The following is a 19,506-nucleotide window of genomic DNA, read 5'->3' as shown; positions in this document are numbered from 1 at the left end:
CTCAACTAGCTACATCATGGTAAAAATTACCTGTGCCTTGTCGCCACTAGGACTTTAAGTCGAGTTGGCTATCTCAGTGTAAAGGCACACGGGTTTTTTTTGGCAAAAGAAGACAGGGCCAATGTGTAAAGTTAAACAGATACATAAATCTTTGTAACATCAGGACCCATCATAATGATAAGGAACATGCTATAAAATGCTGCTTAAAACCAATATGTAAATGTAACTTGCAGTTTCACTATTTTTTGCAATTGAAAAAAAAAACTATTTGGCATTGGGAATCAGCCTAGCCATGTCAATCCTTCTCCGAGAACAAGCCCTGAATAGGAAGAAACTACACGTCAAATTGACACACTCTCTCTCTCTTTCTCTCCATGTTTATTTTTAGTTTTCCTTGTTGAAATCTCTACAGGACACAGACATGCTCTCACACACATGCTGTAGACACACCAACCCTAGACAGAAAAGTTACTCAACAATTTCTCTTGTTTCCTGTCAAGGAACAAATTTTTGGTTGCTGATAAAATTACCACAGCAAGAAGCTCAGGATGACATACAAATTGCTCTATCCTGTGACACTTTATTACTTTTAATGTGACTTGGACACTTGCAGTCAAAAGAGAGAGCTGTTAAACTGTTTTTTTGCAGTGACTTCCTCTTTTCTGTAGTTTTCGTGCAGGTTGCAAGAGCTTCCTTTTTATTTTCCTTTCTTTTTTAATTTTGTTTAAATCTGATTTCCATGCCGTCGGCCATAAATGCTGCGGTGGCTCAACAGACAGAGACTGGGTCAGTTCCTAGCACCAACATTAGCACAACAGCTGAAACAGGAGGAGGTTCAGGGGGTATCTACTCTGCTATCATCAGTCGCAACCAGCCCATTATTGGAGTGCGGGAAAAGACCTTTGAAGAACTCTACAAGAAATGCCTGGAAAAGAAGATTCTTTATGTGGATCCTGATTTCCCACCTAATGAGAGCTCCCTCTTCTACAGCCAGAAACTACCCATCAAGTTTGAGTGGAAAAGACCCACAGTGAGTAACTTGTCGGTCTAATTAAAACACTGAATGCCCTTTTCTATTTATAACTATAATCAATGCAGTTATCTGTACTGAGCACATTCCCTTGGTGGAAAATATACACTGGAAACATATTTCTTTAGTTGTTTTCTAGGATTGGGAAATTACTGTCTAGGATCTGTGGGGATAGGGAAGTGTAGAGAGAATATAAATAATCACCTGAAAATCAATAAGACCTTGGATTGATTACTTGGAACTTTCTTTATTTTTTTGAAATGTATTTTAATTGGCTTTGACTTGCTCTGATTTGTTTGGAATTTTCTCATCTGAAGACACCAAACAAAACAAATTTAAAACCCTCTCCTGTTTCACCAACACACATACTGGGACCTGCATAGATTTATTTTTTCAACACTACTTTATTTTACTGGTAGGTTTCTTAATTTTATTTTACTACAAATAGCCCCTTGGGCCCATCTTTTCATTTTCAGAAGTACCTTTGGAAGTACAGCTCTGAGTTATACCCATGTCACTCCAGTTAAGTCAAAAAAGTTGCCTGGATGTAACAGAGCAGAATCTGGACCACTTTCTTTTATTTTATCATCTCATCATTGATTTCCAGTATCACTTGTTCCTAAATGCAAAGCTGGTTATCCCATTATCTGTCTGTCATGAACTGGGGGGTTATAATAATTACCAACGTGGATTAATGTTTACTGGGTCCCAAATTCACCAATATTTCTGCCCTTCCTGACAGACTTCTCCCTACCCAGCCTTCCCCTCAGAATGAATTCTCCCTCCAAGGTCCTGAATCCCAATCCTAGATGTACTCTTGTTTTTCCTCTCACTCCTAATATTTCCTTCCAAGTGAGGTAACCCAGCTCATCCAACAGGCAGCTGACAAGCTGTACATTGTGCTGCTGCCTGTTATTGTTTCACTACTTCACCTGGGCCCCTCTAATTGTGAAAGCCAAATTTTGAGGATTTTGCTTTTATCCATCCCTGATTACTATGGGCTTCCTTTTACATATGTGCAGCATTATCCCATACTTTTGTGCCATAATGAAACATCATAGATTGAGCTGATGATGGCATAAAGCTAGAAGGCCAGTGGCCTTGGAATGTGGGTATTATAGAACCAAAAGATGACTGTAAAGGTCCATTACAGTTATTGCTCCACATAGTGAGAAAATGAAGGGCAGGAAGATATTTAGTCCCAGCCTATAATGATATCTTATGCAGGAGTAATCCATACAGCCTGGGATAAGAGCTGCATTGATTTACATCTCATGCAACATCACTGAAGTTTGTGTCTATGTATTGACAGAGCATGAGGCAGAACCAAGCTTTAAAATGCAGGACAGTTCAATCAAAACTAGAAGGAGAATTTATATTGGAGTGAGTTAAAAACATTTCCGTTTAGCCTATCTACTGCCCCAGGGTTTCTATAGAAATATCTGGTTATCAGTTAAGTGGAGCAGCAATTGAATTGACTGGCAAGGGAGATGCTTTCTCAGACTTCCACAGGAGGTAAAGTGATACAGCAGCATGTAGTGGCATAGTCAGTGGATATCAGAGGAGAACTGAATAAAGGTATGCAGATAAATGGAAGTGTTAAACTGTAAAGGGTAGCATTTAACACCTACGTTGCACAGGTATAAATGATTGCACAAGGTGGAGGATTAAGCCTTTGGTTTCTAGGACACCTCAGATTTTTGGGCCCCTATCCCAGTGATCTTTAATCTGCCCTTACAGAATCATCTTTGATGCAATTTGAGAGCTGTATAATAAATATTATGTGCCAACAGTGTGCACAGGGTTGTACAATACACAGAAATGCAACCTAAAAATCTAAATAGCAGATCCTAAATTATTTTCCACACTGTTTCAATGCTAATTTTCATTGATATAAAGGAGACAGCATAGTCTAGAGGTTAGAGCAGGGCACTAGAAGTCAGGAGATCTGGATTCTAATCCTGGCTCTGGCACTGTGCTGTGTGATGCCGGGCTAGTCAGTAAGGCCCAAATTCTCAAATGCGTCCACTAATTTGGAGTGGCAGTGTTTGGATGACCAACTTGAGGCTCATTGGAGCTGTTGAGCAGACTCAGCTGTAAATATGCAGATGTGGGTGCTGAGCACCTCTGAAAATCAGGTTGTCATTGTCTCAAATTAGATACCTAAAGATAAGGAACTTTAAATTAGCTCACACTTTTTGAAAAATTATGCCTTACCCTCTCTATGCCTGTTTCCTTAGCTGTAAAAGGTAGATCACCCACCTTTATAATGTGCTTTGAGATCTTGAAAAGTGCATATAAATGCAAAATATTGTATAGTGAGAGGATCCTTTCTCTCTGTGTGAACTTTCAAAAGCAGATACATCTGCAGCTTCTCTTATAATCCATTCCTCCTCCTCCCATAAACTGAAGCTAGAGTTTCTTGTATTTGTTGCTTCAGTCTGCAGATTGACCCAAGACTTTGCTTCATTGGTATTTAGAACTACATCTCAAATGTGCTGCCCAAGGAGAAGAACTTGTCTGATAATGTTACAGTCAGGAATAGCAGTAATATGCTAATAATAGGACACCATAAAGACAAATTAATATGATGCAGTAATACTGCCGTCAAGAGTATTCTGCTACAGGATTAAAGCATACATCAAACCACCAGAAGTTCAAGGCTAAACTACAGAAGTACATATCCATTCCATAAAGATACTGACATCTTCCATTCTTACTTAAATGCTAGGGGGGAAAAAAACTTTGTTAAAATAGAGTTAAGATTGTAAATAGATAAATTTACAACAGTATTCTTAGAACATTGTAGTTATTTTAAAAATAGTTTAAGAATCAGGTAATTCAAAAGCTGTAGTTTAAAACAAAACAAAAAATGCCCGACAGTTTGGAAGTACCGAGAGACCATTCTAATACCACCGTTAACTGTGCTGCCTTTCCCTGACATGGTTATATACATGGTGTTCTCCCAGAAGGAATAAATGTACATTTTAAATGGAGCAAGGTCTATCGATTAAAGTACAAGACTGGGAGATATGGGTTCTATTCCTCACTGCCACTGACTTGCTGAGTTACCTGATGCAAGTCACTTAACCTTTTTGGGCCTCAGTTTCCCCCCCTGTAGGATCGGAATTAGGGTGACCAGATGTCCAGATTTTATAGGGACAGTCCCGATTTTTGGATCTTTTTCTTATATAGGCTCCTATTACCCCCCCCCCCATTCCCGTCCCAATTTTTCACACTTGCTGTCTGGTCACCCTAATGGGAATTGACTAAATAACATACTTGTAAGTATTATTTTTACTAATTATTATGCTAAGCCCTTTGAGATTCTTGAATGGAAGGTGCTATATAAAAAGTCATTGTCTGGGAGGGATAGCTCAGTGGTTTGAGCATTGGCCTGCTAAACCCAGGGTTGTGAGCTCAATCCTTGAGGGGGCCATTTAGCAAACTGGGGTAAAAATCTGTCTGGGGATTGGTCCTGCTTTGAGCAGCGGGTTGGACTAGATGACTTCCTGAGGTCCCTTCCAACCCTGATATTCTATAAAATTTTAGTTTGTACTGACTTCACTAGTGGCTTTTATGTAGCCTGTTGTAAAACTAGGCAACTAGCTAAATGAGTTGATGTACTCCCTGGAAGATCTCTGCATACCCCCTGGATACTTGCACCCCTGGTTGAGAACCACTGCTCTACACCTAATTAGCGCTTCTCATCTGTAAATATCAAAGTGCTTTACAAAGCACATTATTAGCCCTGTTCTTCGGATGGGTAATCTGAGGTTTAGAGATGAAGTGATTGACCCAAGGTACCACAGGGAGTCAGTGATAGAAACAGGAATAGAATTTAGGCTTCCTGACTTCCAGCCCTAAGATCAATCCACTAGATGAATATAGCCCTATATTGCATGTGCAGGATGCTCAGAATTTTGGTAACTCTCTACTTAGGCTGGGAATATAGAACTGCAATTTGAGGAAGAGTTTCTCCGTGACATTCTCACTGCATTAATGTTGCAATGAAATAGTTCTTGTAACTGAGACAGGAGGTTCACAGCCTAGGAACCAATCCACTCTCAGATATTTGGCCCTGAAGCCACTTATCTCAGGAACCACTAACAACATAAAGAAATCTGATCCCCCACCTTGTACCTCTTAAATAATTGCCTATGCTGTGAAGGAATGGGGACTGGTCTTTGAGTTACTGTCAGAAGGACAGACTGCCATATAGAGCAGCAGTGAACTTTGTCAGAGGGACAGGGGAACAGAAGCATGTAATTCTAGTCAGCTAGCAACTGCCATAACATGATTTGAATACACACAGGCTTTACTCAGGCAAAATTTCAGTTGATATCTATGAAAGTTTTGCCCGAGTAAGGATTGCAGGATCCCACACAGAGTTTATGTTCAAACTATACTTTACATTGGTTTACATGAATAGTGTATAATTAATACCTCACAGTTACTGCATAAGATCAAATCATCTAATTGAGAGTGTAAGACAAGAGAAACTCAAGGGCCAGATTCTCTACTGCACCTCTCTCTTCTACTCAGCGCAGAACTGGATCAAAACCATTAGGGAGCTGCTTTCAGCTCTCTGATTCTCAAGCTGTCCTGGTCCTAATGCAAATTAGAACATTTAGGAGTTGTTCTAACTTAAAACATCTAGCACTGCTTCCTAAGTGACCATATGCTGGCAGAGAATTGGAGCGCTCTGCTCCATCCCATCTGCACCCCATCACACCTCCTCACTTCCCCCTCCTGGTCCCCCCCTCCCCCAGTGGCTGGGGGAGCCTGATAGAGGAGCTGGCTCCAATGACTTTTCACGAACTGAGTATTCCCTTCTGCTGGCGGATTCTCAACTGGCCAGCTGCAGCTACATAAAATACCCTTTGTACTGCTCAGGTGCCACAAAGGGAACAGAACTGAGGCTGAGAATCTGGCCCAGGACCTTGAAGAGACTATACAAAAACCCCAAAGGAACCTGAGACCTATCTTCAGAAAATAAACTTTACAGCAGAGTGCTCTGAAGTTAATACTTAAATTATCTTGTACATTAGAACAATCGTCCAGTTAATGTACTTCTTTGGCAGGGGGTGTCCTTACTTATTTTTGGAGTCTTTATGATCGTTAACTAATTAATTCTCATAACACACTTGTAAGGTAGGTAAGTATTATCCCTATTTTACAGATGGGAAAACTGAGGCACCAATGTGGTTAAGTGACTTGCCCAAGGCTATACAACAAGCTAGTGACAGAGCTGGGATTAGAGGTCAGGAATTCCTGATTTCCAGTCTTCAGCTCAGCCTACTAAACCATGCTGCCTTTCTAAACTTGAAGTGACTCAACAAAAATACATCTGCATCTCTATAGAGGGTTCAAGCATCTGGCAATAGGGATTTCAACAGAAGAGCCCTGCATTCCTGTGCAGAACCACAGAATGTGCCACCTTCTTACAAATGTATTACTTAGATTGTAAACTCTTCAAGGCAGAGATCATCTCTGTTATAGGCTTGTAAAGTGCCTGAAGTCTTGTTCACAGTGGAACTGAGGCCTCTAGGCACTACCACAGTACACATAATAAATAATAATTGCACCACAAGGGAGCATAGGTTATCACAGTACAAGATACTAACTATATCATGGGGTTGCAGAGAGGATCCCATTGCAATACATTATGCCATCAGTATACCCAGGGATGTGCCTTGAAGGCACAGTATACCCAGTAAAATATGATGTGCCTTGAAGGCACTAATGGGATTATATTGCTATTCACCGTGCCACAAGTGTGCAGAGGAAATTGCACTACAATCCATCATACAAGGAGGATGCTAACGGGATTGTATTACAATACCTCACATGATGAGGCTGCTATGATGACTACATTATGATACATCACCTGGTGAGGACACTGTGGGGACTTTGCTAAAGTCTCTTTATGGTATGTTGCAATGTGCCATTAGCGAGGGGTGGGCATCTGATTGCAGAATGAGGTTACTAAATGCTCCCCTTTAAATTACACAACAATGTGAAATTACCAGAGATTACAATAGCATTCAGACATGAGAAATGGACTTCATTACATTACAATGAAAGATTGAAAAGGGGGTCTGCTACAATCCTGTTTTGATACGTTAACACTGACAGATTAATAGGAAGACTCCCTGGCAGTACTGTACTTTTACATACCCATTTATCATACCCTTTGCTCATTGATTCATTAAAGATTATTAAGAGGTCTTACTAAGGCAGTACTACTGTAATGCAAAATGCTATCTGTGAAGTTTAATGGGCATGTGTGGCAGATATTGCAAACTCAGGCAGGAGCTTTGCGGGGGGGGGGGAAGAATATGATATTAACTTTCTGAAGGTTATCTGTATCTTTGTGATCCTATTGTATCACCCTTGTAAAAAGTTATCTATCTGCATAAACCAGGAACTAAAATCAGTGATAACTATGACTCCTGGGATGGATAAGCAACTCCAGAGAAGTAGCACCCCTAGAGAGAATTGGATTAACTGCTTCAGACTGGGTCCCAAAGGCCTAATGAGACAAAGAAAGGGCTTTTGGTATAAAAGGCTGAGTTTAAACTGACTAAGAGGCCCTCATTTTAATCCAACCAATGGATTTGACCCTTTGACCAAGGGGAGCCAAACCCTGCTAATAGATTGGAAGGACTGGAAGCTACCAGGGTCTCCATAGGTTTGAGGGGGAACCACCAGTACAGTATGTGTTTATACTTTTTATTGTTTGATACGTTTTCTCTAAATTGTTTTTGTCCTAAAATATATGCACTCTGCTTTGGAAGAGTGGTTTGGTGACTTGTAACCACTGGCATACAGTCCTCTGAGAGAAAGCAAAGCACAGGCACTGGACTCCAGTCAGGCCTGCTGGGACATCACAGTGAAATGCAAGGGAGCACAGCCCCTAAACCAGTCAGAAGGGACGGGGATGCAAGTTTCATCCCAGAAAGAGGTGATGGCTAGAGGCCTGAGACCTAACAGGGGAGTGCTTGAGCAGACCACAGAAGGGGGTCAAGAATAGGTGCTGCCTTTATGAGTTGCTGGGGGCTGCTTGACCCCCACTATGCCCCAGGCCCCATCCCCACTCCACCCCTTCCCCCAAGCCTCCATCCCTGCCCACCTATTCCCACCCCCTCCCCCAAGCATGCCCCTCACTCCTCCTCCTCTCCCCCAGCACCTCCTGCACGCCGCTGAACAGCTGTTCCACGGTGGGTGGGAGGCACTGGAGCTGATGGGCAGGGCTGCTGGCAGGCGGGAGGTACTGGGTGAAGTGGGAGGAGCTGATCGGGGAGGGGCGGGGGAGCTGCGGTGGGTTCTGAGTACCCACTATTTTTTTTCCGTGCCACTGGCATTTTACATACCATGCCAGTGAGTTCTGCTCTGATCATCTTTTAGATGGCATGATACTTAAAACACCAGCAACTGGTCTGCACTAGGGATGGCAGCATTACTATCACCATAGGAGTTGAACTGGTACAAGCAATGATATGCAATTTTACAAAATTTCCCTATGGGGGATGGGAGGCCTCTGAGAGTAGTAAGGAAAATGAGATGGTTTGCAGAATATTGCCTTTGTCTTCAGCTCAGAAATATATTTATATTACACCTGCATCTGTCCACATAACCACTGTATGATTCCTGCCTTTTGTTTTGTGTATAATTTGTAGTTGAATATGATGCCATGTGAAATTACACAGTGGATGGTTGTGACACTCTGTACCTCAGGGGAACACCCAGCACCCCCATGTTCATCCTTGTAAAATGATTGTGTGGTATCCAATGCAAAGTTTGTCATGTCAGGTGTCTTCGGAAGGCTCATGATGTACTGAGCATTGTTGTTATAGTTATGTTTATGGGTTATAATTTCATGTATATAGTTACAAGGTTGAAAATGTATCCTCATGGCTTAAAGCAAGCCCAGACAAAAACTCTCCAAGAGCAGAGAGGCAGTTCACACCTCATCAGGGCAGGTATGGGACAAACCCAGCCCAGCCTCACAGGAACAAAAGACGCTGACCTAGGCAGCAACAAAAGCATCTGTTAGACTCTCGAGGGAGTCACCCCCCTTCCTTTGGTCAGTTTGGAACTGCGATGAGGTAATGCTCACCTGACTCTGAAGGGGAGAGGGGGGCAAAGCCAAAAAGGAAGAAAGGACATGATAAAAGGGAGAGACATTTGCCATGCTCTCTCTCTCTTCCACCTACACACGCCACATCAAGCGACTGAAGCGCTGATCAAAGGGGAGAGCCTGGCTGAAGAGCAACCAGCCAGCCTGTGGTGAGAAGCATCTAAGTTTGTAAGGGCATTGAAAGTGCTAAGATCAGCTTAGAATGTGTTTTGTTTTTATTTCATTTGACCAAATCTGACTTATGTTGTGACTTATAATCACTTAAAATCTATCTTTATAGTTAATAAATCTGTTTGTTTATTCTACCTGAAGCAGTGCATTTGGTTTGAAGCATGTCAGAGACTCCCCTTGGGATAACAAGCCTGGTACACATCAATTTCTTTGTTAAATTGACGAACTTATATAAGCTTGCAGCGTCCAGCGGGCATAACTGGACACTGCAAGACAGAGGTTCCTAGGATTGTGTCTGGGACCGGAGATATTGGCTAGTGTCATTCAGTTGCAAGTAACTGGGAACAGGTTACCTGCCAGAGGCTGTGCGTGAACAGCCCAGGAGTGGGGGTTCTCACAGCAGAGCAGGGTAAGGCTGGCTCACAGAGTCAAGGATTGGAGTGACCTAGCAGATCACTGGTCCAGATAACACCAGAGGGGAACGTCACAGTGGTGTGTTTATGTTTCTTTTTTAACTGGCAGCTTTGGAAGTATTTAAATATCCAGCTACATTTAACTAAAAGACAATGTGCCAAATCCTGAAGTCCATACTCTGAGTCTAGTTTCGTTCTTTCTGAAGTCAATGATAGTTTCACCATTGACTTCAGTGGGAGCAGGAGTCGGTTGAAGTACATTGGCTGGTTTAGAAAATGTACTCCTATAATCTGAAACTTCCCACAGGACCCTATGCCAATTTTCAAGACAAGCATGACAGCAGTGTCAGGAAGAATGTTTCCAACAAATCAAGTGGATGGAGAGAAGTTATAAGATATCTCAAACATCTGACTTTACAGAATTTAATCCCCCAGCCAGCTGACTAAGGCACGAAAATAAAGGCCACTTTCTCCTTTCCCAGCAGTCGGCAGAATGAGATGACTGTTGTAGAGGGCCGGAAATTTGTCTTTATTAGACACTTGTCTCAATTCTGCGATGGGGATAACCCAGATAGTTACATCAAAATTAATGCATCCCTGAGCCAACTACTGGGAAGGAGAAAAAATGGTTTCATACCAAAGAAATAATTAGACCTGAAATATGAGCTTCAGAAAGTCCATCATTGTGCTGTTCATACTGAAAAAGCTTCAGGCTGCAGCTACAGTACCTAAGACCTGTCTCTAGTACTCCTGACTTTCTATATAGCTGTACCCACTCTTGCTGGTCTCTCTTCTTCCCTGCACCCAGAAAATGGGGTTCCTGGAGGAGCTTGTCTTCTCTCCCCACCCTTGCTACTTCCCAGGAAACGGGGTCCTGAGGTGTGGTTTGTTTTTTACCCCCCTCCAGCACAGGAGATGGGGTCATTAAGTAGATCTCTCTCTTTATCCCCATCTCAGGAGTTTGGGTACCTGGTTGGAAGTTCCTTCCCTGCCACCATCTCTTTGCCTGGGAGATGGGCTCTGCTTGGTGGTCTCTCTTTTTCTTCCAACCTTGCATATGGGTTCCCACAGTTGGCGTATGTCCCTTCCCCCCTAACCTGGGCTATGAAGTTCATGGATGAAGGCTGCTAAGAAGTAGGGGAGGCTCTTCCCAAGTGAGGCTGGCTGTCCTCTCTTCCCTCCTCCTCCAGTCTGGGTTGCACCATACCATGGTTCCTTGCCCAGCTTAGGGAACAAACAGTTACCGCATATTAGTTGGGAATTGGTCCTGCTTTGAGCAGGGGGTTGGACTAGATGACCTCCTGAGGTCCCTTCCAACCCTGATATTCTATGATTCTATATGAAAATGTTTCTACCTGAATTGCGTTACAGTCTAGGTTCAATTCTGAGGTAAGTTACACTGATTTCTGCCTCTGCAACCATTTATTGAAGCATTTTTAAATGTAGATGCAAGCTGCTTTTCAATCAACCGAAAAGGCACCAATTGGTTTAGCTTCTCTAATGTAGACAAGCCATTAGTAATTTACACCTGTGCAGAGTTCTGATCTGGGAGCCCTTTACACCCACTTTGCACAGGTGTAAATGACTATGCTAGGGGCAGGCCAGAGGAGAATCATGCCCTGAAGGGGCAGATTGTAGCAGCATTACCCTGGCAGTTCATCTTCACCTAGTTGTCTCAAGTTGGGCACCTACAAACTGAAGCACTCAAAACCTGTGGCCACTTTTGAAAATGTGAGCCTTATCCCCCACAAGTGATCTGCCCCAGTGACGTTTCCAGTTTTCTGGGAGAATGCATCTCCGCCTTTGTCAGTAAGAGTCCTAGGATCTGTAGACCTAAATTTTACTGAACTGCAGTGGATTCCCAGCCCTGGCTTGCCATCCTGCCTTTCCTCATCCCACCCCAATTTTAACTCCCCCACACACACTTTGAACAAAATTCTTCTATCTGATCCCCTCAAAGTGTTAATGTATTTGCAACTATGCCCTGTGCAACTGGCCCAAAAGAGGTCTCTCCAATTCCAGATACCAAACCCTTCTGGATGGAGGCTATACTTTATCTTAAGTTCTGCACATCTGACCTCACAGGGCCCCAGAAAGCACCTCTGAAAGGAAACTGCAATCAAACCCCTGCAGCAGATGGTTTTTCTGTAGGTTCTGTGGCCATCACATTGACATAACTCCCATTTCATTTCTATAGCAAACAGATGCAGTGACCCAGGCTTCAGATAGGCTATGCCTCCTGTGAGGCTTGGAAGAGGCAAACCGGTACAATGGAGATAACCTTCCATTTTAAACTTTATAAAGGAAAACCCAGAAATTTGGGAAGAACATAAAGAACATGAAGTAACATCAAATACGCGCTTCAGAAAATGATTACATGTAAATTGCCGTCACCGTAAAATTAATTTGTCAGCAACATGCTCTGACATCCCAAGACGGAATCTTGCTCTCCCTGGCTGAAGTCGAGCTTCACCCCTACTGTCCCGCCTATGCCTCTCTCCAGCTTGTGATGCTCCTTTGATTGACTGCTGCAATGATTGCCTCTCTTTCCAACAGGTTTGCCCAGGAATGACAGCTCCTCACCTGGAGAGCCACACCCATTGCCCACACACCCAAACTGCATTCCCTGTCAGTGTCCCAATGGTCAACCTCACCAGTCACACACTCTGTACCCTCGCAGCTGGGCTCCTTGCACACTGCCCTTCAAGATCCAGCTTCCTCTGGCAAATCCCCTTTTACCTCAGTGCCGCCTCTTTTCACCTCCTTCTTCTCTAACCACTTTCCAGCTGCCGCCTCCCCAGCTGGAGGTGCCCTCTCATGGGCTGTCTCTCACCACAGGACAGCATTCTATGGTGACACATCACAGTTGCAGGCCCTGACATTACCCTTCTTAGTCGAAACTACAGCAGGTACTAGTGCAGGGGCCAGGCTTACTATACAGAGAGCACAAAGCACATTTTTCCTGCTCATATGTTTGTTTGTATCTTACAGGAAATCTGTGAGAATCCACGCTTTATAATTGGTGGAGCCAACCGAACTGATATTTGTCAAGGAGAATTAGGTATGACATTTTGTCTCCTGTACTGTGTTTTGGATTTCTTATATAGTCCCAGATAATTGCATCACAGTTTATCTTTAGCTTTTACTTGCTCGATAGGAGTTTAAAACATCTGTGTTTCCGTGCCATAGTTCTTCTCAACCAAGCCACCCTGTCCTGCAGGGTTGTAGATGAGGAGTGTGAGAGAGAAGCTGCTCAGTGTGCATGGACTTTGCTATTCATATTGTGAAGTTTATTGCAGGGCAGCATTTTGCAAGGCCTCTTTTCTCCCAGGCTTTCAAGAACAGAGTGACTTAAGGAGACAGAGTCTAAGTGGGCTAAAGAGGAGGCAATTGTTTCTAGTGAGAGGCTGAATGGATGAGGAAGAGTCTAATCTAAAATCAGTTTATTCTCTCAGATTTTTAATTGATTTTATTATTTACATTATAATGGCTCCTAGACACCTCAAGCATGTCACACAGCTCCACTGAGCTAAATACTGTGCAGATGTACACTAAAGGACAGTCTCTGCTCCAAAGAACTTATAGTCTGAAAGGCAAGAGGTAGCACAAGTGGATTAAAAGGAAAAAGCAAGGATGGGGGAAGGGAGGCTAAGGCAACAGCAACAGGAAATTTTAACATAGACTAGCTGTGTGCCTGGATCATAATCAATCAGAGGCAGTAATCATATACCTTGAGCAAAGGATAGGTGCATTTTGAAAGCAAGAAAGCTAGTTATGCCCGTTATACTAGATATACAGAAAGCCTACAGCAGGTGTATACAGAAACAATGAAAATGGCAACTCTGCACATTTACATGCTCAGGACTGCACATAAGCTATTCTGATCTGATGATACCCTGTCCCTCTGGTGCACTCACTTTTCCCATTAGTGGTCAGTTCATTTTGGACTAGATGTTTGTGTCTGTTAGTAAGCACATTTCTTGGCACTATACAAAAGCCTGTATTTGCAAATACCAAACAAATCCAGAGCACTCAGAGTTAGCGCTTTATCTCTGCACCGCTTTTAACCATTTTATAAGACAGTAAAGCTCATCTACATTGAGTTTTCAGACCATGTAGGTTAACTCTTCAAATGTAAACAAGTGAGCTAACTACAGTGACTTTAACTGGATCAGAGCAACAATAATAAATCAAGTTAGCACAATGATTGGGTCCTTATTTACAAGATATATGCAGCTCCACTTCATTCTGGGGATCCAGCTTTAGCTGCAACTGCTGCCAGCTCAGCTGTGATCTCTGCCAGACCACCCAACCTTAAAGGTGCAGTGACCACACACAGTCGCCACGGTGCTTAAAACTCCAAACACTGCAGTATAAGCAACATTTGTTAAAACTGAAAATGAAAACAAACTATTTAAACTTTTTCTATAAAGGTGCTACTATGGCTTTAAATCCTACTTTAGATGGGCCATGGCTCTGAGTTGGCTGTACTTCAAACCACAGGGCTTGCCCAGAGGTCTGTGTGCAACTACCACAGAATGGCACAAACAGACAAGCATCAACCTGTGAAAGTAATTTTTAGTGGCTTTTAAATACAAACCTACTTCCACACTACAGGCAGGTCTACACTTAAAACACTGCAGCGGCACAATTGTGCTGCTTCAGTGAAGATGCTACTTCGCTGATGGGAGAGCTTCTCCCATCGTCTCCGTGAGAGGCAGTAGGTATGGCAATGGGAGAAGCACTCCCGTCAACATAGCACTATCTACACTGGGGTTAGGTCAGTACAACTGCATCACCCAGGGGTGTGGATTTTTCACTCCCCGGAGCAATGCAGCTATACTGATGTAAGTTTATGGTGTAGATCTGGCCCAACACAATTCAATACAGAATAGCCATCACCATTCGGGTGAAAGAGGAAGTATAAGAACTAGGACGGTTCAGGCAGCATTTCTCTTTGAAATGCTTCAGTTTCTGCCTCACCCCTTCATCACTTCACACAACACAGACAAAGGTTAGGCCAAATGATCCTACCTCTACCCTCCCCATGGCTCCCAACAGGCATTGTTCCAAAGGCGCCATGTTTTCCTTTCACAAGCTCACAGATTCAATTCAGCAAAATCAGAAGCCAATGCTCTGTGAGTTTTCCACAGCCCTGACAACATCAGCTGTGACTCCACAGTTTTGATAAATTTGTAAGATCAACATTGTTTGCTTGTTTTAAATTGTTGGTGATGTAATAACCCACCAGCCCATTATATTAAATAATCCCCTACTATTCTGCAGGACTTCAGGGACAATTGCTCCAGAGAGGATAAAATGAACCTAATGCGTATTTTATTCCTATGTTTTCTACAATAACAGACAGCTGTTTGTTATTTTTACATGCTGATAGTATGCTCAGTCCTGAACAGGACCAATTTTAAAAAACATCAAGTCACTGTCCCCAAGGCCTTACAATTTACACAGACAACACAATATGCATAGAGGTTACAGGATGGTTCTAGCTGTGTGTGTGTATTTTCTTTAATGTAATGGTCTGATGGGTTAGAGTTTTGGGGCTTGATGGAAGAGTAAGTTTTGAGGAGGAAAAAGAAGGAAGTGAGAGCCTGGTGCCCTGGGACAGAGAGTTTGTTAAAGGAGTACGGGCAGCATGAAAGAATTGAAGATATTTTGTGTGTGTGTGTGCGCGCGCGCGTGTGCAAATTTACCTGGCATTGCAGTTTATATTACAGTAATGCCTAAGGATTTTAATCAAAGATTAGGGTCCACTGTGCTAGGGGCTGTACACACAAGTAGTTTGAAAATAGTTGCTGCCCCATGGAGGTCACCATTGAGGTGAGCATAAAGTTTATTATTTTAAAATGTAACTTTCAAAAACCATAAGAATAGAATTGTGCAAACATGGACACAGGCTTGAAATGAGAAGAGTTTTTTCAGTATGATAAAGCAGCAAATAAACCTCACAATAATAGGATAAGCAGAACTGGAATGTTGCCCTGAGAATGGAAAATCAAAACGTAAAACATAGCCAGAAATGCACCAATGTCAGATTGAGGGACAGATCCTCTGCCCTGCTCTGTCTTAGCACAGAAGGCTGTCTTTAACAGTCAGCTGGGAATTCAATTTGGATTGGTGACTTCCCAGTCGTTGTAAAGCTAACATAGTCAGCTGTATTTCACCTACTCCTGCCCCCCAGCGTGGCCCAGCAGGCGTTCTAGTGCAATAGGATATGGCTGGAGCACTTTGTGGTCTGGCAGTTCTGAGTTCGGACATTGCAGCCAGGGTAGGCTAGAACAACCTCACAGAATAAAGGAGTACTAGACGCTAAGGATTTGTGCATTTGTGTAACAAATTCTGAGCAAGCCAGAGGAAAGTGTAAATTATACCAACTCAGACTCCTCTCAGTCCTTTGGGGCAGGGATCATACCGCTTCTATGTTTGTAGAGTGTTTAGCAAGTGGAGCTCCAATCCTGATTCATGCTAATGGGCACTTCCCTAATACAATAATATTAATGTGCTATACATGTACTAAAATACATCACAATACACACAAAACACTCTAGTGGCTGGAGGAGATGGACCACTGGTCTCATAGGATTTTGCCCTAATGCTTTTGACCCTTCATTTTGTCTGCTGCTTCTGCTTGTTTACAGGTGACTGCTGGTTCCTAGCTGCCATTGCTTGCCTGACGCTGAATGAAAAGCTACTCTGCCGCGTCATACCTCACGATCAGACCTTCATAAAAAACTATGCTGGGATCTTTCACTTCCAGGTGAGTCCTTTCCAAGAGCAGCATGTAAGGTGGTGGTGGCATTATCCAGGGAGGTAGATGGAGCACTTGTTGCTCTGGCAGTCCAGGAAGAAAGTGTTCCCTTTGTCTCATCTATCCGCTGACAGTGCAAGTGACAATGAGGGGGGAGATGTAGGAAATAAATTCCGCCATGCCAGATTATTCTAAGAGAATCACAGACCTGCCACAGTAATTGAGGAGCATTAAATCACCACTGAAACATTTGCAAATTAATATGCCCCATCAGTAAGAGAGAGCAACAGGTGTTCCCTCTCATTGCTCGGCCGTCCCCTGCTGCCCACTCCATGGACTATAGATAAACTGCTAGCTGGAAAGGGGACCTATTTTTAGTCCCTCAAATAGCTGGTCTCTGTTGGAGACATATTGTAAACGAATTGATTATTCACTGATTGATTTATTGTTTTCTACATTACCTGTAATCCTACCTCTGAAAAGACTCTATGCAGGGCTGTGGATGTTGCATGAGTGAACTCAGTCCAGCTACCACACTTGCAGCTGTCATTGCAGTTTTACAATGTCTTTTCTCAACCTCTCCCCCCACCTTCCTGTTTGCAATCTGGATGGATGGGTGATGACTGTGAAAGTGTGAGGGACTACAGGAAACTGAAGTTCTTTATTCTATCACAACACAAGGCCAGTGCAGCACAAGGTCCTCTGTGCTGCTCCACATGGCCGAAAATCCAACCCAGCAATCCTGGCAGCGTTTGGGGGTCTGCAAGTTACAGGGCCACACAGAAGCCATTGCTGCTACTCAGGGAAGACTCAGACTCCCAGGAGAAGAGGAGGTAGACACTTCAGAAATTAGGGTAGGAAGGGTAAAGAGAGGGTGGTGTGGATTAAGATGGACATTTTGGGTGCGTGGCCAAAGGAAGAGAGAGCCTCACTTTGAATTTGCACTTGGTGACCATCTAAATATTATGTCCCTTAGTCTTCTAACACCAAGGTTGAGCTCCCACTGACATAAATTAGGGTTGTAGGTACTCAGCACTTCTGGAAATCAGGCCTCAAATGCGTAGCAGAGATCTCCAAAAATGTTTAGGAACTGGACCAAATTCATAACAGTACTTAGCTACTGGATTTCCCTTGCCTCATGGCTTTTCTAACCCTTAAGCCAGATTTCCCTCCCACCATAGTCACTAATACATTTTTCTGTCTGCTTTTATTTAGTTCTGGCGCTATGGAAACTGGGTGGAGGTTGTCATTGATGACTGTTTACCAACATATAACAACCAGCTGGTCTTCACCAAATCCTCCCAGCGCAATGAATTCTGGAGTGCTCTGCTGGAAAAGGCCTATGCAAAGTAAAGGAATGCTTTAGAATTGCAATGCACCTTCACTAGCCTTACGTTATATGCTGTGTGTGGGGAGGTGATGATCTGTCTATATACCAGAGTTAACATAATTCTCTTCCAAGTAGACATGGAGACAAGCCATAACGAAGAAATGTTGTTGGATTTTTCTTGAAGAAGCCCTTCTTTGAAAATCTATACATATAAACAATGTTTTCCCGTGGTTTTAATGTAGTTAACTCTAGTGGGTTAGACTTGGGGCAGGATGTAATAAGCTGTAGAGTAGTTTCCAAAGTTTGGCCTACCACTTAACCAGATGTCAGCAATTAGTTCTAAAAAACCAAACAACTTACTTTTGTAGATATGTGTGGATGACCCACATTAAAATTATTAAAAATTTTCAACATGACTTTTACCAAACTGATGAAGTAGAACCAGGATTGTTTATAGCATAACTTTTTTTTCTCCTTTCCAAGACTCCACGGGTCCTATGAGGCTTTGAAAGGAGGCAATACCACAGAGGCCATGGAGGATTTCACAGGAGGAGTGACAGAGTTCTATGAGATAAAAGATGCACCCAAAGATATATACAAGATCATGAAACATGCCAAGGACAGAGGATCACTCATGGCCAGCTCCATTGATGTAAGTCCATGTGAACATTGCGGATAAGGCATACTAGATTGCAAAGGAGTGGGGTTTCTAAATCAGGGGACAATCACAGATGTCTTTGTAAGTGCTTTGCTAAATTGACATAGCGCAAGTCTATTTCTAGGACCAGAGGATCTCTGTTAGGTCTGACTTAGAAACTCCACCAGGAAGGGTGGGAACTTCCTGTATGTTATTGATGACTGGCTCTTGGAAAAGTTGACAAAAGGTGTCCATACCCAAAGAAGAACATGGGATGTTCAAAAGATGTCCCCTTTGCCTCAGTCTTCACAAAAAAAACTAAAATGTTATATTGGAAATGTTTAGCTTTATTATAGCTTATAAACAATAGGGACCTAAATCCTGAGATCTTTACTCAGTTTTCATTCAGTCCATATGCAGACCAACTCCCACTGTAGTCATTGGAAGTTGCCTTAAATATGGATTAAATTAAGGCCTCAAGATTTGTCCCATGAGGAGTAAGGAAAGAAGCCCAGTTTTGTGGTCCGAGCAAGGGACTGTGAGCTAGGAGACATCGACTCTGTTCCCAACTCTGTGACTTCAGGCCCTGATCCTGCGAGTTGCTCTGCACCAGTGGATTCCTATACCCACACGGAACCCCACTGACTTCAGTGGGTTCCACAGGGATAGAAGAGTCTGCTGTGCACAACGGCTTGCAGGAGAGGCCCCAGCTGGGTGACTTGGGGCAAGTCACTTAATCTCTTGTGCCTCCGTTTGCCCATCTGTAAAACAGATGTAAGACTATCTATGTGGTGGGGGTGTTGTGGGGATAAATGTATTAATGTTAGTAATACTAACACCTAGCTCTTATATAGCACATTGCATCCCTAGATCTCAAAGTGCTTTACAAAAGATGTCAGTATCATCATCCCCATTTTACAGATGGGAAACTGAGGCACAGAGAGGGGGGAGTGATTTGCCCAGGGTCACCCAGCAGGCCAGTGGCATAGTTGGAAATAGAATCTGAGACTCCTGAG

At 43.0% G+C, this 19,506-nt stretch overlaps 1 protein-coding gene across 1 annotated transcript in view; it reads left to right on the top strand.

Annotated features, from left to right (window-relative positions):
- Window positions 1-432: 432 nt before the first annotated feature.
- Window positions 433-19,506, top strand: part of CAPN3 (calpain 3) — a 60,049-nt gene continuing 40,975 nt past the window's right edge. The window contains exons 1-5 of the mRNA XM_024197456.1: window positions 433-1,030; window positions 12,749-12,818; window positions 16,414-16,532; window positions 17,739-17,872; window positions 18,337-18,505. Of these exons, the coding sequence (XP_024053224.1) occupies window positions 740-1,030; window positions 12,749-12,818; window positions 16,414-16,532; window positions 17,739-17,872; window positions 18,337-18,505 (783 nt within the window). The 5' untranslated portion in view covers window positions 433-739. The remainder of the gene's footprint in view (window positions 1,031-12,748; window positions 12,819-16,413; window positions 16,533-17,738; window positions 17,873-18,336; window positions 18,506-19,506) is intronic.

This window comes from Terrapene carolina, unplaced genomic scaffold (assembly GCF_002925995.2).
Source record: "Terrapene carolina triunguis isolate 2854851 unplaced genomic scaffold, T_m_triunguis-2.0 Scaffold96, whole genome shotgun sequence".
Taxonomy (NCBI): Eukaryota; Metazoa; Chordata; order Testudines; family Emydidae; genus Terrapene; species Terrapene triunguis.
Note: the sequence above shows the minus strand (reverse complement) of the source record. Positions and strands in the feature narration are given on the sequence as shown.